The sequence below is a fragment of the Botryllus schlosseri genome, chromosome 6, assembly GCF_051294905.1.
Source record: "Botryllus schlosseri isolate E-star chromosome 6, Bs_hap1, whole genome shotgun sequence".
Taxonomy (NCBI): Eukaryota; Metazoa; Chordata; class Ascidiacea; order Stolidobranchia; family Styelidae; genus Botryllus; species Botryllus schlosseri.
This window is the reverse complement of record NC_137241.1, coordinates 20,103,175-20,118,327: the sequence shown is the minus strand read 5'-3', so window position 1 is coordinate 20,118,327 and position 15,153 is coordinate 20,103,175. Positions and strand designations below refer to the sequence as shown.

The 15,153-nt window shown below is 40.0% G+C and overlaps 1 protein-coding gene across 2 annotated transcripts in view; it reads left to right on the top strand.

Annotated features, from left to right (window-relative positions):
• LOC145441417 (receptor-type tyrosine-protein phosphatase F-like) overlaps positions 1-15,153 on the top strand; it is a 37,832-nt gene that overhangs the window by 4,062 nt on the left and 18,617 nt on the right. For both annotated transcript variants that reach the window (XR_013915821.1, XM_080319268.1), the window contains exons 3-8: positions 3,614-3,697; positions 6,825-6,928; positions 9,120-9,291; positions 9,937-10,035; positions 13,764-13,897; positions 13,981-14,112. Coding sequence is in view for 1 of the 2 variants with exons in the window: in XM_080319268.1 (XP_080175394.1) it covers positions 3,614-3,697; positions 6,825-6,928; positions 9,120-9,291; positions 9,937-10,035; positions 13,764-13,897; positions 13,981-14,112 (725 nt within the window). In the remaining variant the exon portion in view is untranslated. The remainder of the gene's footprint in view (positions 1-3,613; positions 3,698-6,824; positions 6,929-9,119; positions 9,292-9,936; positions 10,036-13,763; positions 13,898-13,980; positions 14,113-15,153) is intronic.

Sequence of the window (15,153 nt, the reverse complement as noted above, 5' to 3'; positions counted from 1 at the left end):
CGGTAGTAATAACTGAATTAACGACAGGGTTGGAAAGTCAGTTCACCCAATGCAAAATCGACCGACTGCTTCTGCAACATCTAATACGAATAGCGATTCGATATGCATGCTTAATTACCTGCATTTAACAGATCACAATACCATTTATTATATCAATTTAAAATCGTTGCCGATACGTTTGAATCACAGCTCTTCACTCGCTAACCAATGGTTAGAAATCACGAGTGCCTTTAATATTCAATATGATCGACATGAAAAAATATCAGACGGGCAAACAAAAAACAACAAAGTACTGAATGTTTGCAGGCCTGTGTATGGTAGGCATTGATGGGTGTTACTTATTGGCGACTGATGCATTTTGCACAGTGTAAATGTGTATGTTCAATTGTTCATTGATGAAACTGCATCCCCCCAGGGTTACTATATTTTGGAATCGGGAAGGTCAGTTTACCGAAATTGAAAACAACGGATTTTGAAATATTTATTGGGGATCTTTTTGTGCTGACTGAAACAAGCTCATCACTTTGACTCGACTCGCGAATTACCCACTTTTTATCGATACGGTATTTGCTAAAAAAAAGATTTGGGCGAAGGGGTGTTCTTCAAAAAGGAGGACAAATTCTCCTAAATAAGAAATTCTTCAAAAAGGAGGACAAATTCTTTTAAAGTGGGACTATGGTAAATCTGCTATTGTCCAACGAGATTGCACGTGATTGCACGATATCCTGACATTTTCATTAACAAGTAGAAAGTAAGTGGAATTATATACGCTTCATGATGTAACAAAAATGCACGAGAGGTGACAATAGGAAAATTTCTTGGCATTGAGCTACATCCCTCTCATTGCTGGATATCATTTACTACCCGGGTTAATCAATCAACAGTAAATCCTAAATCCAGATTTCAGTAGTCGACTAAATTGCCTTGACGCTGTGATTTTCATTCTCATTACATGGATTCTTTGGAAGGTAGACCATGCCCTTCCGAAGGGTTCACGGGCCTCAATTTAGGAATTTAGCGTTACACACTTGTTTTGTCGCTGTATGCAGACTCATTTCAATGCTTGTTAAGATTTCTATCTAAAACGTTCATAAAAATCTATATTTTGGTATATGCCAAAAATAGCAAAAATATCTTATTTATGGCATTGTGCAATTTTTATTTTTGGCAGTTTTGGCATTTGGTTCCCGAAATGCCGAAAATAACACGGCCTGTCAATCGGCATTGCGGCAATATAGGCTATATATATATCGCCCGATTAAAATTACGGTTAAAATTAGAGCAAAAATCCATCAGTAATCGATTACGATTAAGATTTCATGGAAATGAAACCAAGATTATTGGCGATCACATTTATTTGACTTCTCTTGAAGTCGAGCCTGACAAATATTCCAAGACAATATAACCATAATAACGATTTCGATGAGACTAATGATAACTAGTTTTACCGGTACAATATATTCACTGCACATGTGTACATCTTTATCGATAACTAGGCCTATTTGTTGCTTCCCAGTCAGGTTTCGCTGTAGCCACTACGCATGCTAACATGATCAACATATATGTGGGTGACTTAGGGTATAGTTTCAAATCATGACATGAAATAACATTTTATTGTCAAGAAAAACTGGGTGAGAATATGACAAAATGAACAAGAAATTCAGCCATACTGATTAATTGTGCTTCTCGTAACCCCCTCCGTAGATTGATAAATCCCAGAATTCCCCTTGCGTTATACGTTTACACATCGACAGTTTTCTTGTTATCATTAGTCAGCGTGCTGTTGTTGTCTAGTCGCGCCGAGCTCAGAAAAATAAATTTTTCGTTGAATTCGGTCAACGATATTGGTAATTACATACATTACTAACAAATTTTTAACTAACAACCCATTTGGGGCACAGAACTTCATATTAACGCGAAACAATAACTTCATATTATTAATTTATTCGCTAAAAGCTTTTCGACTTACTCTCATCAGTAGCAAACGTCAGTAATAGGATGAATCAAATTCGAAATGTAGGAGCTATTTTGTCTGTATGACGTAATAATAACAAAAACAAACAACTAGTAGACAGGCAAGATACGGTAGTAACGAAACAAAAAAAACGTTAACGAGTACATATTCGATTATAAATAACTGAAAACAACAACACAGAACATTAATGAAATATTTCAAGAGTGTCCTGGAACCTACGATCATAAAGCTGCGAAAGTCGATTCTCTGTCGCCAGAAGGAACGCCTCTGCATCCTTGGAATATTTCATTAATGTTCTGTGTTGTTGTTTCGTGACCTCCATCGGCTATACAGTAAAAAGATTTCGGAATCGCTGACTTAAATGACTTCTTCCGTGCGACGCACGCAGCACCTAAGTAACATTTATTCACCAGGCGCATGCAGAATTTTTTTCCACGGGTGGCATTTGTAATGTTGGGCTGAAATTTCCAGGACAAGAATATTAGGCGCCAGTCATTTAGGCACCAAATAACCAGGGTGAAATTCGGTACATCTATCGGTTTCGGCCAACATGAGGCGGTTTTTTCGCACAAGGTTTCTTAGCTGCCGAGATTTTTGGCAACACACTTTATGTCGCATGCTGGCGAACAAATCACTATGAACGTTTTAGTGTGCCGTGACGTTTTGTTCTTGGGAGAAGGGAACCCATGTTTTGGCTGCATTTAAAACGACGCCACGAATATTCAATTGTGACGTCATCGTGGATTGACATTGACAATTGAAAATATGGGATCAATATAGTTCCTTTGACGAAATATCTGTACTATTGCTGTTGAACCGACTATTTCGAGGGTTCCAACCATTTCATATCGATATACGCCGGCTATCTCGGGTGGAATTTGTCCGTAGGCTCATACAACATGTTTTTGGTAAGTATTTACATAATTATGGCATAATTTTACAAATTAAAAAAAAAATTGTTTTTTAAAAGGTATTTGTTCACAACACTGTTTAAAACATGTTTTAAATAAAGTGTTTTAAAACACCGTTTTTGTTTTAAACGCAACCCTACCCATACTAGTACCTATACAGCTATCGACTTTAAACATCAGTTCGATTAGTAGCGATTGTGACTACTCTATGCACAACTCGAAATATCGCAATCCAAGCAGCCTGTTGCTTGTCATTCTCCTTCTACGAGCTAGCCGTATACAAGTTAGTGACCGGAAATATGCCAGAGCGGTGATTTTCCCAATCATACTGGAACGCGCAATATTCATATCTACTGACTACACGTGGTGGAAAAAATGACATAGGATAGCTGATGCTTCTTATGAATAATTAGATATTCGGTTAACACATGTTTTTAGTAGGCCAGGGTTCTCATATCCTTCCTTTCTGTTGATTAGGAGACATTTCACTATTCCTTGTTACCGTTGAGTTTATGACCATTGTCTATTTACCGTTTGAAAATTTAAAAGTGGAGCAATAGTCATTTTCCAAAGAATCGGGCATAAATGAAGAACAATCCATTATGATTACTTTAAAATGCTGTAATTGCGATATTCTAATACCATTACAAAGCACGATTACGTTAGGTCTGGTCTCCGCCGGTGTTGGATACAATGGTCACAGTAGCAGGCATAATTTTACTTCCAGGTCTTACCGATGGATGGAATTCTGGGTTGGGGGATATTACTCAGCTTCTGGATGGCGTTGGACTGATGATACGTCGATTATGCTGTGGGTAACCGTGGACAGAAATTTCATCTTATAATTGGCATTGGCATACAGGCTCATGGTATCGTAAGCAAGATGTCACGAAACATTTTTGAGAACTCCACGATTGATAGCCACGGCTTCTGTCAATTCCGCGAAATCCAAGTTTGCAATATGAAAATATTAAATTGGTAACCAAATCAATTACGAAAAATATCCCTAGGGCAATTTAGAACTGCCCTGCGGACAGGTCTGTGCAAGTTTAGTTATGCACGAATTGATCAACCGTTACCTATTTGTGCTGTCATCGACTAGTTTAATATTATTGTAGCTCGTTCAATAAATAACCCCCCCCCCCCCCAAAAAAAATACAACCTTTGGAACAACTCTACTTCCAACATAACAATCTGGAAACTTCCGGATAGGAGATATTTTTAGGAATGTTACCTAGCAATATCAACAGCAAGCTATCGCCAATACATACTCGAATTCATGGCCATATTGTGAATAGCCTATATTCGCCGAGATCATTTCAACATAGTTGTTTACGTGTACTACCATCTACAATACCAGTGGTTCCCAACCGGGGAGGAATTCCCCCCTTGGGGGGAATTTTGCAATTTTTAGGGAGGAATTCCTCTTTATAATTGTAACGGATTTCCCAAATTGTTCATGTCCGAACTGTCATGTAGTCAACCAGTTATATCCGAACGTATGCTCCTTATAGCTGTTTTTTGCTGAAAGTATGTTGAAATGCTATTTGAAATCACTTTTTCACATACGAATTCCCCCATGTTGTTTTTTAAACTAGTTCAGATGTGATGCAGTTTGCAAGACGATTTTGTAGGAAAGCGACGGCCTCTTAATCAAATATGTTCTAAGCGAGTAAATATCTTGCCGAATCTATCACAACAAAGCCTCTAATGAAAGTATTTATCTTATATTTTCAAGTCAACGTTTTCAGACAGTGACTGAATACTCCAACGTCATCGATTCAAGTCAAAGAAATCGCTAGCCTTGCTTTATTTTTAGTGAACAGCCACCCGACGGAAAAAAGACTTGTTAAACTTGGTGCGATGTTGCTGAAACGGAGTGGGTGTCCTAACTTTCAATGAGCTCCAGCAGGAAATCTAATCAATTGTATGTTATATATCAGGGCTGTACCCAAGTCACGAGGCTCCGAGTCACAAGTCAATCTCATTTTCATAGTTTTGACTCGAGTCAAGTCGAGTCATTTTCAATTCAACATTGAGTCAAGTCCAAGTCCCCGAGCAGAGGGTCAAGTCCGAGTCATTGTATTATGACTCGAGTCCGAGTCTAAGTCATTGTGTTAACTGTGACTGTGTTGAAGTCTTGTTAAACCTACTTATTATAACTCTGTTTTGTGATATTGAATGATTTTGATTCATACCATACTAATTTTCCTCACTTTGAGCAGTTTCTTGTCGCATTTTCAAGTACCAGGACCAATATACGAAATTCCAACACGAAGGCCATTTTACTGTTCTTCGAAATTACAATGGAGTGTCGGTCTAAGCCGTCTTATAGTCTCGAGTCATATGGCTTGGTTCGAGTCATGCCAGTGTTGGGATCAAGTCACTACCTTCGAGTCACGAGTCATTTCGAGTCATTGCACATTTTGACTCGAGTCAAGTCAAGTCAATCGATTTTCGAAGGTGACTCGAGTCAAGTCAAGTCACTCGATTTTTGGAGGTGACTCGAGTCAAGTCGAGTCAAGTCAAGTCAAGTCACGAGTCAAGTCACAATTCAAGTCAAACTGCCTTTTCGAAGTATGAGGTATGATTACGTCATTGCATTTTGCTAGCCGTCTGAAATACCGATTGCTTCGTCATCGATTTTGAACAGATGAACGAATATAGGGTTGAATATACACGCACGAAGGCATTGTATCGCTCACTATACGTAAAACTGCTAATTGCATAGCCTCAGTTCATAGTTACCAGCCGAAATAGAGAATATATAGAAACGAATTGATAAGATGCAATACAATACCCATTTACAAATTGATATGATACAATTCAAGCCTGCTCCAATGACTGAGGACTATATAACCTATATTCGAATTCAATTAATAAAACAAGACGCTTGGTTAAGGTAAGAACAGAGAACAAAAATAGACATTTCGCTATTAAATTACTTTACTATACTAGTTTACGACAACGTAAGCTGAAAGCTTCGATAACTTCGTTCTTGGTCAATTTATTTGTGAGATAACAATGGAGGCTCAGTAAAACGCACGATAATTGAATGATTGGTCGCTCTCACGGGTTACACCAGCGTTTCGCGGACAATCCGAAGATATGCAAGATACAGTGATTTTTATCAACGCCGATTACTTGATGACTTGAAATTGACTTGTGAATTTTGCTCCGAGTCACGAGTCAATCCACATTTCTGAATCGACGAGTCAAGTCAAGTCAAGTCATTTTAGCAAAGTACTCGAGTCAAGTCAAGTCATACGAAAAAGGTGACTCGAGTCTGACTCGAGTCAAGTCATGACTCGAGTCATCCCAACACTGAGTCCTGCACAATGACTCGAGTACAAGTCGAGTCAATACGCAGATTGTATCTACTCGAGTCGAATAATTTCCCTATTTTGAAAAAATTACTCGAGTCAAGTCGAGTAATCAGAAAATGGTGACTCGAGTCCGACTCGAGTCTGGTCAATACTGCTATATATGAAAGCACCAATATCATTGTCCAAATGCATGCGCAAACTTGAGAAAAAATCGCGAGACCAGTAAATGTATGCATACTGATTTTTCACAGCAGTTGTATAAGCGATTGGTGCATGGTAATTCGAAACACACAAATGGAAGTGTGGGGGTCTGTTGAGTCAAGCCTTCCAGAATTTGTTTGACTGGGACCAAGACCATTGTTTTTGGAGGTCTACAAAGTGTTGTTACAGCCCTGTTAGAAACAAACACTCTGTATCGCCCATCTTATTCTTCGGTCAACAGGTGTTTGAGCAATAAAAATGACCTTTTTTAATCATCGGCAGATTCCTCCCAAGGGGGGAATTTTGGCTCAAATTTCGGCCAAGGGAGGCAGGAGATGAAAAAGGTTGGGAACCACTGTACTATACGCACATATATAATATGATCTACAAATATCCCACAATCTTTACCAGTGAGTCTCCTGGATACACCGCCAATCGATGTCTCGTCTTGAAAACTAACAGAACTTTAATGCCGAACCATTGCGACTCCCGTTTCTATTTTGTTTGTCAAGCTGGTGAGTAGGAATCCGCTATGATTTGAAATGCGTTATATTTCTTTAGTTCTAAACTTTCGACAGGGACGCTTACCATTATTAATACTACTAATTGGCTAAGAACTAGTGCCTATCGCAGCATTTTCCGGCCTCACACGTTATAGACAGGAAGAAGTCAAAAGAAAATGCTGATGGCTGTAATGTATATTTAATAATTACTTTCTATAATATTATATATCTATAGTATTCTGTCAATTTGATATAGGGTACATGCAGTATCTACAATTCTACTTATATTTTACAACAGCTATTGACACCAGACATGGGGTAATCGTGATTAGTAATCGTAATCGATTACGACGATTACAGCATTTCAAGTAATCGTAATCGCAATCGATTACATTCGAAAAAAATCCCAAATAATCGTAATCGTAATCGACTATTTCGCAAATCTCATCGATTTCTTTGTTAAAGAACGATTACTTTTTATTTGTACTAGGACCGTAACGTAACCTGAGCATTCGTGAACAACGAAGAGTGCGATTTATAACAGGTTATTGATAGAAGAAACGTCGGATTTCCATGCGCCACTGCTCATTATTGCGTCACCAGTATTCGTTTGACTTGGCTCGTCATTGCCGAATTATCCACGCGTAGTAAATAGGTATTCGATGTAATTAAGTAGTGTGATTGCCTCACATCGGGTTATCAATACAATCCAGACGCCACTACCACGCAGCAGGATAATATTCGCCACTCTACCTAGTTCCAAATAGTAACGTTTGTGTTGATGTTTGGTTATTCTAAGTTAAACGCAGTTTAACCGTTGCTTGCTAATTTACGTATCGAAGCAATAGAAATCAACGGCTGCTGATAAAATCATAACCGAGTCGTTTTTGCCGTTACCTGCAATATATGCATTTAGTGGATTGTAGGCAGAATTTTATGTTCACTCAAGCTTATTCTCATATAGCGCTACTCGAAGCGGGCACCAGTCGTTATTTCGAAAGTCTTCACTCAACATTTGAATCTGCCACTATTGCCATATCTGCTTACACATCACGTAAAACATCTGGAGGGCGAAGTAGGCCGCAATGTATTTGCTGTCGTGCAAACAATTGTTCAGGTTCATGACTGAATTTTGTCAATAATATTGGTAATTGCAATACTATTCATTTCTGATCCACGGTCAGATTTACCGGTTGATCTAGTTAGTTGGAGGTGGTGTCGTCGAAAATGTAGGGTACGTAAATCATAGTTATAACGTCTTCTGACGGCCCGTTGTTATAATTACTTTATTGTGTATTGTTAATCCGTGAACTCCCGTCTGCTATATAGTCAAAAGACATTGAAGTCGACAAACGTCATGGACTACAAGAAAACTAAAAGTAAACCTTTCGTGGGACGCACACAGAAATTGTCATTTCGACGTGGCCGCACCATTGTCCTCAGTGGATGCCCCCGTTGGCATTTGCATTATTGCGAGACTCTGATTGAGATTACCGGAACGCAGGACTATCCGTCGCGACCATTCAGCGAGGCGAAGGAAAATATGGACACACACAAAGCTTTGGCCAAGGTCTTTTTGGTAGCATACTTCGTTGGGTCGCATGTTGGCCGAAACTGCATATGTCTTGGTGTGCCATGGCGCGGTAAAGGCCAGCACCGGAGCGCCGATTTCTATAAACTATTCAATGCGTATATTATAATACAAAAAGCATTCTCATTTGAAGAGAAAGATGTTCTCTCAGAGGCCTTTTCATCTCAATCATTATATTTCATATGTCTTCTAACGTTCTAAGACGCAAAATAAATGTAATCGTAAGTAATCGTGATTGCTTTTCCAATGTAATCGTAATCGTAATCGACTACTTCCCGATTTTGCTGTAATCGTACTCGTAATCCCAATCGATTACATTCATAAAGTAATCACCCCCTGTCTGATTGACACACATCGGGTTGTCATGGAACATGATCACCATATAAATTGGATGTCACTTGATGAGGTTCAAAGTCCAAATAATTCGTCAAAGGGGTGGAATATTCACCAGGATATGCTAGTCCGGCTACGGAAAGATGAGGAGAAACAACATAGCTTTGCGACCGCTACCGACGAATTTATAGCATTACTACCATTTTATACCATGATTCTATTCATTGGAGTGATTAGGAGTATGAAAAGGAGGTTGATCTTGCCATTCCCTCCATATAGAAATCGATACGACAATATTCGCCAGTGGATATGAATATCGCGTTTCGCGAGACCCCGTTACAAATTTCGAAGCAGCCAAGTCTTGGTGTTCGGCGTGGGACGACAGCGCACATTTGGCTGATATTACGAGCAGGGAGATTGACGACGCAATCACTGACGAGTTGACACGGAGGTTTGCTTGATTTATCCATAAGAACAGCTAGGGTTCCACTTGAATAAAAATCATTATAAAACAGACATGTTTCGTCCTTGTTTAAAACATGTTTTCATGGGTTTCGTTTGTTATTTTAACTCATGATTTCCTTCAAACGAAAAATAACAGATGAAACTACAATACAGTGGTTTGCACGAGTCAATGGCACGAAATTCCCGAAGGTGTTCCGGATTCCAAGACGGACTGCATTGCGTAGAAAAAAAATCTGGTCGACCTATTTCACATTCTTTTTACTGTTATCCATTAAATAGGTCATCCTTACCCATGGAGGTGATTGAACGCACGCCTCCGAACGAGTGGTAGAATATTCATCATCATTTGCTTCGGTACGACTTCGGGCTCACCGATTTCATGATCCTTCTATCAACCGCAACGCACCGATCTCTTATTCGTGCGTTGTGTTTACTTCAATAAAATACCGCCCGCGTATGATTACGGCATGTCACGAGGCAAGCAAATATGCTATTGTTATTGTAAACCGTGATGCTTCTTTGTATGCCTGTCTTCACGAGATAGCATGTTCGGACAATTTTCAACGCGCGCGCACCACATAACCCTATTCACATCCTCATATTTGCGCAATTTTTATATCTCATATCACAGATTTGAAAAATCGTCAATTTTTACTGGAGGCAACGACAATATAATCGAAGGCACGTGGGTCTGGTCGAACGGGACTCAGATTAGTGGATACACCAACTGGTCAGTAAAGTTTTACCTAACATTCTCGTTTGAGCTGGTTAACTTCATCGTCTACGTCAGTTGCTCTTAAACGTTTTAGACCGCGAACCAAAGCCGAGTTTTGTTTCCTCTCGCAAACTAAGCCTCAAGCATCGACATGAATGCATTTTAATGTCAGTATGCTACGTTTTACGGCCATCTATATGAAATCGAGAAGGCACTAACATAGTTACACGCAATGCAGTTATATGACACATGAGTGACGCGCGCGATTTCCAATCGGGGTGCATTAATTTTCTATGTGGGTCACATTTGTACTGAGGGGATGAATCAGATTGCAAGGAGGAGGCTATTCGGTGCCGACCATTTCCGAAACCGGGCATATTAATATTGAAGGTTTTCGCCAACCAGCCAAGGTTTTATCGCATTTATACGTTGTTATTGCCACCGCATTTTGGGCAGCCCCGTACAGGCCAAAACGTCATGTATTCATGTGTCCCTGCGCAGAATGAAAGGCTGACGCTGCACATGCACACCCCTAGACTGAAACACTTGAACGGTATCCGGTAGCGTTAAGCGATACTAGGAATGTAACGTTCGTTCACAATTGCAAATAAAGCCTATTCAATTCTGTAAATTAAAAAAAAAAGAATATCAGGTGTAGCAGTTACGGCCGCGCTCGTTCCCTCCTTTACCCTGCCCGAGTACTACAAGTGCAAGTTAGACCTTTCCGTGGAAACAAATGTCAGACGAATCTTGTTATGACATGAAACCAATTTTCGAAATGCAAAGGTCAGCATATTTTAATGAGCAAGCCATTGTTGTAGTCACTTTCTTCGTATCTCGCTCATCGGATATAGCACAGTGACCTTGTATATAGACAAACCATTCGCAGCATGAGATCGTGCCAGACGCGAACATTTTTTATTGCGGCAAGAAATTTAGTAGTTGCTCTGGGACGGTCGCAACCCAAATTAATATTATTTGCGACTCATGTTTTAAAAAGCCCTCGTGTAAGACTATAGGTAGAATTTAAGCCTAAATGATGTGCAGTTCTTTTAGGTAACCTAACGATTTTATCAAGTAGCAAGTAAAATTTGAAAAGAAAAAGGTCTTTTAAACAGCCCTACTGCACACGCTTGCTTATCTAGAGGCCTATAACATTACTCACAGCTCATCATAGATTGCCTACAAACTTAATTAGATTGTTCTGGCTCTTAGTCTTGAAGCTTATCAAGGCCGAAAACTTCTTTTCACAATATCATGCCAAGGCAAGGATCTCGATTTTTGAATCAAGGCGCCGTTTTTACATGCTCGACGTGGCCTCGTTGGAAAGGGTTTTTATACAAACCGTAGAAAACAGTATCCCCAATGTACTATTGCGATGAATGGATAGCCTACTTAATATTACTTATTATACTTTCGCTTCGACATGGTTATATTTATCCTGCTTATGATGAGTGTGTTGCCCCCAGTAGCCTAGTTATCCACTCTAAACTCTTTTAGTTTTTCGATGGGAAGCAATATCAACGTGGAATTGTTGGGAAGCAGAAATGATTACCACTTTAGCAGGTTTTTAGCTACTGCAAAAGACAGCAAATTATAGACTATATACACAAATAAAAACCGCGTATAGGCCTATGCCAGATAAAAACCTATCGTGTACTACAGTTTGCGAACCACTGGTCTACAGTCTGCTACACAGAAATGGACATCGTGCAGCACGCCAAAAGTCCATCGGAATTTACACAAAAATATCTATTTAACAATGTTAATGTGTGCACTAAAATTATAGGCTGTATAGACTGAACCGAAAATGTGTTTACTATATGAAGCCTAGTTTATTAATTTACCGTGATTATGTAATCCATGTTGTTTGTGATATTCATGGTGTTTGTCGACTACTACGGTCATTTATACAAGACCAATTTCCGTCATTTTCAATCCGTAGTTGCCGACTTGTAGCACGGCCCACTTCTAGGATTATATAAGACACCGCTCACGGAGATGATATGGCGAGGAGGAGCCTAGATAAACCTCCAACACTTGGGTAGGAATTCTGGATGCGGCCCCTATATGTACATCGTATGAGTAATCCGGATTCAAAATAAAATCTGTATGGCAAAGTATGCTGTAACAATTAAAGTTACAAGTAACTCTTTCCAACTTCGAGTCCAAAGCTTCTTTGTTGTTATTGTTACATTAGGAATTAAAAGGTCTGTGCTTTAAATTGTTACGTCATTCGTTTCTGAATCCAAATTCGTAAATTAATGCAGTCATTGCATGTGATTACCGGTCATCCTCACTCACACACGATCTAATAACAAGCAATGAAATATGCGGCTGACGACCGACATTTCAATGAGATTTGGAGCACTATATTTGTTTACTGAAGTCGGCTGTGAACCGATCTTGAGCAGGTCTCCGTGCAAGGAATATAATTGGAGTCGGCATAATGAGAAAAATCATGCAGTGGAAATACATAGGCCTAAACTCGTCTAATTCGGACCTGCTAGAGGAGCTAGCAAAACAGCAAGGATATTTTACCAATCCATACATAGAGCTACGTACACAGCCTAATATCAACACATAAACTTCGCAGCATGTGTTACAAATCAACCGTACTTTCAATTTAGAAATATAAATCGCACGTCGCAGCATATAGACCAGGGCGGACAACTTCTCCAGTCGGCGGGCCGGATATAAGAAAATTAAGTATTTCACGAGCCGGATTGCTGAATCCGCGCCCTCTTATCGTGATATCACAAATATTAAAGAGGTGAATCAGAATGCTAACCATCCCAACGGATATTTGGATGGTATTGAAGGTTATGGATATTGATGAGTGAATTCTCAAATATAAAATTCGGACAATACATAGAGTAAACACCATGGGCCTAAGATAAATCGCGTGGAGCGCGAAAAAAAATCAGTTAACTGTGACTTCGCGCCTCCTTCAGATGCTTTCACGCCCCCTCCCAGCTTGAGAACGACTGTCATACATGCACCACCTTGTCTGATTCTCTCTGATCAATCAACACAAGGTGCAATAACTATTTAGGATTTTAAGTTGTTCGATAAGCCCGGTAGGCTACCCCAAACTTACCAAGATATCAGTTCATTAGGGTTGAGTATAGGTGGCGAGATAGTGAAGTGGTATAATCCACAGCTACAAAACCCAATGTGTAGTGTGTTCGAGTCCGACTCAAGAATTGCTACCTAAGTGTTGGAGGTTTCTCTAGGCTCCTCCTCGCCAGATCATTGGTCTACCAATTAAGCGATGTCTCACAAAAGCCTGGACGTGTGCTGTGCTACCAGTTGTCGGTTAGGAAATCAAAAATAAGAAATATCGGACTGGTGTAAATGACCATTGCAGTCGACAAACACCATGATTACCACAAACAACATTGGGGCCAGGTACATAGTCAATGCTGAGAATACAAGTCCTCTCGCTTCGACGAACTTGCCAGTAAGCTCCACTCTCGCACGCTGCGCAGAGCGCACATACGAATATATTAACATACAATCACTAAAATTTGACGTAGTAAGCAAGTAGTGTGAATCTTGGCAGACTGATCGTCCGCGGGCCACATTATCATGTAAGACAGGACGCTGCCCGCGGGCCGGACAAAATGCCGCGGCGGCCCGGATCCGGCCCTGATATAAACTAAACTTTTGTTTCGGCCCGCCAATTATTTCTGTTGGGCATTTGAGCCGCCTGGAAATATGATTGTCCCGTCTGCGTACAGGAAACTACGTCCCGGAGATGTTGACGAACCAAACGGTGGGACCGAGGAAAACTGCTTATTCAAATATATGCCTTTGGAATGGACATGGGTCGACATGTCCTGCGAAATCGACGCGAAAGCAACATGTCAGAAAAGTATGCACATATCAGTTTAATTGCACATGTGCATTGCATAGACACCAAAAGACAACCTATTTACGAACTATGATAATTAACAGGAGTCTTCGACAACCGATGTTCCTCAGATCTCTGTTCTAACCGAGGACAATGTGTGACGACATCAATTCTTCAGGGGATGCTTTTCAACTGCAATTGTAATGACTCCTTCATCGGACGAATGTGTGAAATTGGTTAGTGTCGCTATAGCGGTGCGAGGTAGGCCTAAGTTTGTGGTATTAATGGTGTTTGTGGACTACAGTGGTAATTTACCCCATGCCGGTTTGCTTTATTTTGATACGTAGCTGTCGACTTGTAGCACTGGCTTGTAGACTAGACTAATTAATTGGTTAGATACGCTATATAGATATTAGGGATGGTGTGAACGTGAGGTTCACGTTCGCGTTCTGTGTGTGAACCTCGGAAATTTAGAGGTTCGCGTTCACAACAGAACCTTGGTAGGTTCTGCACTGTGAACCTTTTTCATATATCACAATTTTCACTTCATTATAACATATTTGGTTCATATTAATTGCATTTCAACTGCGGGCCACTCTAAGCATGGCGCTGGCAGCATTAAAAATCAACACTATAAACGAGTATGCACCTTGATAATCTCAAAAGTTTTAGGCTACTTGCTTTGTAACAAATGTTTGCTCGAAATATTCAGCTTTCCGTTTGTGAATATTTAGTGTCTCTATGCTGTGAGTTTGACCTGCAATAACACAACATTACGAGCGAAATACGTAGTCAGCGAATGATGCTTATTCAACCAATCAATGAGATTGATATCGTTTTCTGATGCAAAAAAGCTAGCAGGAGTACGGGGCAATCTGGACCTCATATCTTTACTACATCACGAAAACCAAATCCTTGTGATTGAGGTGTTGGCTACTGCTGTAAAACTTGTTAATGGGGTAATATCGGTAGCAAGTATAGAAACCAGTTTTACACTCTGCTCAATATCAATGTAGCGATACTCAGACGCCGAATACATTGTCCGGTCTAGCCTAGACCGTTAAGGCGTAAGCTTATATTCGCTGGTAAGTCCTCGTCGATATTGTTGGCAAAGCGACGGAAGATATTGATTTTATAGGAGTACTATATCCTTTGATTGCCTCAGTTGATACATTTAGTGACGTTGAAAACGCCAACATGTACTTCTGCATTGTGACATGATGTGGCCCGGGTCGTCGCTATAGGTATCGTGTACATTAATATAGGCTATCACTTCA